Source organism: Heptranchias perlo, chromosome 18 (genome assembly GCF_035084215.1).
Source record: "Heptranchias perlo isolate sHepPer1 chromosome 18, sHepPer1.hap1, whole genome shotgun sequence".
NCBI lineage: Eukaryota > Metazoa > Chordata > Chondrichthyes > Hexanchiformes > Hexanchidae > Heptranchias > Heptranchias perlo.
Genome location: NC_090342.1, coordinates 60,299,398 through 60,305,397, shown reverse-complemented (window position 1 = coordinate 60,305,397; position 6,000 = coordinate 60,299,398). Strand labels below are relative to the sequence as shown.

Genomic DNA, 6,000 nt, shown 5'->3' with positions numbered 1-6,000 from the left:
CAACAACCGATGGGCGGGTTACTGATTCTACAATAACCGATGGGCGGGTTACTGATTCTACAATAACCGATGGGCGGGTTACTGATTCTACAATAACCGATGGGCGGGTTACTGATTCTACAATAACCGATGGGCGGGTTACTGATTCTACAATAACCGATGGGCGGGTTACTGATTCTACAATAACCGATGGGCGGGTTACTGATTCTACAATAACCGATGGGCGGGTTACTTATTCTACAATAACCGATGGGCGGGTTACTGATTCTACAATAACCGATGGGCGTGTTACTTATTCTACAATAACCGATGGGCGGGTTACTGATTCTACAATAACCGATGGGCGGGTTACTGATTCTACAATAACCGATGGGCGGGTTACTGATTCTACAATAACCGATGGGCGGGTTACTGATTCTACAATAACCGATGGGCGGGTTACTGATTCTACAATAACCGATGGGCGGGTTACTGATTCTACAATAACCGATGGGCGGGTTACTGATTCTACAATAACCGATGGGCGGGTTACTGATTCTACAATAACCGATGGGCGGGTTACTTATTCTACTGATTCTGAACTGTGAAATCAGGTTTTGAATTCGATGAACAGACGGATCCGCTCCGGATGATTTATTCCGCTGACGATCGCTGTCCGCTCGATGATGGGAACAGTATCCCGGGGATCGGACTCGGGACCTTCTCCTCGGATAAAGTAAGAACAGGCTGGGTGATTGGAGGCGGGGGAGAGAGTCAGAGACCCCCAGCCCGGGGGGGGGGAGAGTCAGAGACCCCCAGCCCGGGGGGGGGGAGAGTCAGAGACCCCCAGCCCCGGGGGAGAGAGTCAGAGACCCCCAGCCCCGGGGGAGAGGGTGAGAGACCCCCAGCCCGCGGGGGGGGGGGGGGAGAGAGTCAGAGACCCCCAGCCCGGGGGGTGGAGAGAGTCAGAGACCCCCAGCCCGGGGGGTGGAGAGGGTCAGAGACCCCCAGCCCGGGGGGTGGAGAGGGTCAGAGACCCCCAGCCCGGGGGGTGGAGAGGGTCAGAGGCCCCCAGCCCGGGGGGAGGAGAGGGTCAGAGACCCCCCCAGCCCCGGGGGGCGGAGAGAGTCAGAGACCCCCAGCCCGGGGGGGGAGAGAGGGTCAGAGACCCCCCCCAGCCCCGGGGGGGAGGAGAGAGTCAGAGACCCCCAGCCCGGGGGGGGAGGAGAGAGTCAGAGACCCCCAGCCCGGGGGGTGGAGAGGGTCAGAGACCCCCAGCCCCGGAGGATGGAGAGGGTCAGAGACCCCCAGCCCCGGGGGGTGGAGAGGGTCAGAGACCCCCAGCCCCGGGGGGTGGAGAGGGTGAGAGACCCCCAGCCCGGGGGGTGGAGAGGGTCAGAGACCCCCAGCCCCGGAGGGTGGAGAGGGTCAGAGACCCCCAGCCCCGGTGGGTGGAGAGGGTCAGAGACCCCCAGCCCCGGGGGAGAGGGTCAGAGACCCCCAGCCCCGGTGGGTGGAGAGGGTCAGAGACCCCCAGCCCCGGGGGGTAGAGAGGGTGAGAGACCCCCAGCCCGGGGGGTGGAGAGGGTCAGAGACCCCCAGCCCCGGGGGGTGGAGAGGGACAGAGACCCCCAGCCCCGGGGGGTGGAGAGGGTCAGAGACCCCCAGCCCCGGAGGGTGGAGAGGGTCAGAGACCCCCAGCCCCGGTGGGTGGAGAGGGTCAGAGACCCCCAGCCCCGGGGGAGAGGGTCAGAGACCCCCAGCCCCGGGGGGTGGAGAGGGTCAGAGACCCCCAGCCCGGGGGGTGGAGAGGGTCAGAGACCCCCAGCCCGGGGGCTGGAGAGGGTCAGAGACCCCCAGCCCGGGGGGTGCGGGGATTGGGCGCAGCGCTGGACGTCCTTTCGGAACTGTCTGCAGACTCTGTAAGGAACCGTTTGTTTGAGTGAAACCTCCGTGAATGATGATGATTTTAATTAATTTTCTACATTTTGATTAGATCGAAAAAAAATACAACTTTGTAAGAATTAGGATGGCAACTGACTGCAGAGGTGTCTCCAGGAATTAATGAAAACCACTGGTCACTGCTGCCAACAGCCTGGGAGAAAAATCATAGGGGCATTAAAAATATTTGTCTGTTTTTTTTACTTTCTTTGAGCACTTTCGTTAGTTCTAAAAACATTGGAGATGGGAACAAAGGCCGTTTGATTGGTGGAGGGGGAGGGCAAGTGATGAAATCTCCAGGAATACATCCAACCAGAGTTGGCAACCCCAGATTCAAGTTGGCTGCACTCAAGTATTAAACAGCATAACCAGGGAGCAGAGGGCAGCACTGACCCAGGGAACGCTGGTCTATAAATGTGCTGTCGGGTTCAAGGCTCGTTGGGGAGACATTTCCATGCACCAGAGGCCAGCATCCAACACTGAAAGCACGATAGAGGGGGAGAGCGACACGGCGGACACTGCCCTCAGACAAGAGAATGCCCAGGCTTCTGAAAGCAAGTGTGTCTGGCTTGATTGAAGATTCATTGACCTATCACATGCTGAAACTGAGCAACACCCCCCCCCTTCCCCCTCACAAACCACCAGTCCCCACTCTTTGTGGATGATGGTCAAATCCTCCCTGGAAGGGCAAAGTCTGATCTCCCACACTCCATGTTACCATTGTGTACAATGTCAGCTTGTCATTTTGAGCTTACAGTTTTGATTTCAGAGCTCCTCTCCATTTGTGGGAAAGTCGGGAACTATCCTGAATAGTCAAAGATTGTGTATCCTCAAAACTGCCTCTCCTTTCTGAAAGATTGACTGGCATTACTTCAAAATGTAAGTCCTTCCTTTCCAACAACAACTTGCAGTTATAAAGCATCTTAATCAGACAAAAGGGCTCCCACATGGAGAAGTTGAGGCGAATCGTGTAGATGCATTTAATGGGAAGATCGATAAACACAAGGGAGAAAGGAATGGAAGGATATGCTTTAATGGCTCATTGAATCAAGGATTTTAACCTGGAATTTCCATAATCTCCTGCTGTGGCTGCCAAAATGGCTAAAAGCGGTCATATTTGCCGTTCCCCAGGACTTCCGACAATCACACGTAGAAGTTACAGCGGGAGATCCGGAAACCTCGATGGCAGGGGTTCCCAAACTTTTTTTTGCCAGCCGGCATAGACCAGTTGTACAATTTGACACCGAGACACAAGGAGATATTAGGACAAGTGGCCAAAATCTTGGTCAAAGTTGTAGGTGTTGAGGAGCATCTTAAAGGAGGAGAGAGAGGTAGAGAGGTGGAGAGGTTTAGGGAGGGAATTCCAGAGCTTAGGGCCTAGGCAGCTGAAGGCACGGCCACCAATGGGGCAATGAAAATCAGGGATACGTAAGAGAAGGAGTGCAGAGATCTCGGAGGGTTGTAGGGCTGGAGGAGGTTACAGAGATAGGGAGGGGCGAGACCCTGGAGGGATTAGAACACGATCCCTGTGTTAAAATGGAGGCATTGCCAGACGGGAAGCGAATGTAGATCAGCAATGACAGGTGATTGGTGAACAGGACTTGGTGCGAGTTAGGATACGGGCAGCGGAGCTTTGGATGAGCTCAAGTTTACAGAGGGTAGAGGGTGGGCGGCTGGCCAGGAGAGCAATGGAATAGTCAAGTCTGGAAGTACCAAAGGCATCCAATTCATTATAAGGCCCTGTGACTTGGGACAGAAATGCTGTAACACCCACCGGCTGGCAAAAAAAAGTTTGGGAACCCCTGCCATCGAGGTTTCCGGATCTCCCGCTGTAACTTCTATGTGTGATTGTCGGAAGTCCTGGGGAACGGCAAATATGACCGCTTTTAGCCATTTTGGCAGCCACAGCAGGAGATTATGGAAATTCCAGGTTAAAATCCTTGATTCAATGAGCCATTAGTGTGTACTGGGAGCTGGCCACAAGTGATTCCAATGGGTGGAAGGTGGGGGGGAATTTCTGCGTGGGGTCTCCCTTTGACCATGTAACTTTAGAAGGTGGGCACACACTCTGGAGAAATGGCGTAAATGGCCATTTTTAGCTGTTTTAGTTGTTGCCCAAGAACGTAACAAATAGGAGCAGGAGTAGGCCATTCGGCCCTTCGAGCCTGCTCCACCATTCAATATGATCATGACTGATCCTCCATCTCAATACCATATTCCCGCTCTCTTCCCCATACCCCTTGATGCCTTTTGTGTCTAGAAATCTATCTTGCTCCTTCTTAAATATATTCAGTGACTTGGCCTCCACAGCCTTCTGTGGTAGAGAATTCCACAGGTTCACCACCCTCTGAGTGAAGACATTTCTCCTCATCTCAGACATAAAATGTCCTACCCCGTATCCTGACCCCTCGTTCTAGACCCCCCAGCCAGGGGAAACATCCTCCCTGCATCCAGTCTGTCTCGCCCTGTCAGAATTTTATATGTTTCAATGAGATCCCCTCTCATTCTTCTAAACTCGAGTGAATACAGGCTGAGTTGACCCAATCTCTCTTCATACGACAGTCCTGCCGTCCCAGGAATCAGTCTGGTGAACCTTCGCTGCACTCCCTCCATGGCAAGTATATCCTTTCTTAGTTAAGGAGACCAAAAATGCACACAATACTCCAGGTGGGGTCTCACCAAGGCCCTGTATAACTGCAGTAAGACATCCTTGCTCCTGTACTCAAATCCTCTTGCAGTGAAGACCAATGCACCATTTGCCTTCCGAACTGCTTGCTGCACCTGTATGTTTGCTTTCAGTGACTGGTGTACAAGGACACCCAGGTCCCTTTGTACATCAACATTTCCCAATCTATCACCATTTAAATAATACTCTGCCTTTCTGTTTTTCCTTCTGAAGTGGATAACTTCACATTTATCCACATTATACTGCATCTGCCATGTATTTGCCCCCTCACTCAACTTGTCTAAATCCCCTTGAAGCCTCTTTGCATCCTCCTCACAACTCACAATCCCACCTAGTTTTCTGTTGTCAGCAAACTTGGAAATATTACATATGGTTCCCCTATCCAAATCATTGATATATATTGTGAATAGCTGGGGCCCAAGCACTGACCCCTGCGGTACCCCACTAGTCACTGCCTGCTACCCCGAAAAAGACCCATTTATTCCTACTCTCTGTTTCCTGTCTGTTAACCAATTTTCAATCCATGCCAGTATATTAACCCCAATCCCATGTGCTTTAATTTTGCACACTAACCTCTTATGTGGGATTTTATCAAAGGCCTTCTGAAAATCCAAATAAACCACATCCACTGGTTCTCCCTTATCTATTCTACCAGTTACATCCTCAAAAAACTCCAGTAGGTTTGTCAAACACAATTTCCCTTTCATAAATCCATGTTGACTTTGTCTAATCCCGTTGATATTTTCTAAGTGCCCTGTTATCACATCCATATAAATAATAGACTCTTGCATTCTCCCTACTACTGATGTTAGGCTAACCGGTCTATAGTTCCCTGTTTTCTCTCCCCCCTTTTTTTAAATAGTGGGGTTAAATTTACCACCCTCCAATCTGCAGGAACTGTTCCATAATCTGTAGAATTTTGAAAGATGACAACCAATGCATCCACTGTTTCCATGGCTACCTCTTTTACTACTCTGGGATGCGGATTATCAGGCCCTGGGGATTTATCGGCTTTCAGGCCCATTAATTTCTCCAGCACTTTTTTTACTAATACTAATTTCCTTTAATTCCTCCTTCTCACTAGTCCCTTGGTTCCCTAGCATTTCTGGGAAGTTATTTGTGTCCTCTTCCGTGAAGACAGAACCAAAGTATTTGTTTAATTGCTCTGCCATTTCCTTGTTCCCCATTATAAATTCTCCTGTTTCTGACTGTAAGGAACCTACATTTGTCTTCACTAATTCACTAATCTTTTTCTTTTTACATACTTGTAGAAGCTTTTACAGTCCACTTTTATGTTCCTTGCACGTTTACTCTCATTCTCTATTTTCCCCTCTTAATCAATCTTTTGGTCCTTTTTTGCTGAATTCTAAACTGCTCCCAATCCTCAGGCTTGC

General features: G+C 50.9%; 1 protein-coding gene across 3 annotated transcripts in view; it reads left to right on the top strand.

The window, feature by feature from the left end:
- Positions 1-558: 558 nt before the first annotated feature.
- LOC137334901 (aldo-keto reductase family 1 member C23-like protein) overlaps positions 559-6,000 on the top strand; it is a 247,635-nt gene continuing 242,193 nt past the window's right edge. The window contains exon 1 of one of the 3 annotated variants that reach the window (XM_067999986.1): positions 559-715. In XM_067999986.1, the coding sequence (XP_067856087.1) occupies positions 629-715 (87 nt within the window). In that variant the 5' untranslated portion in view covers positions 559-628. Of the gene's footprint in view, positions 716-2,694; positions 2,800-6,000 lie in introns of those variants that run through there. The other 2 variants (XM_067999985.1, XM_067999987.1) reach the window with 2 other exon arrangements.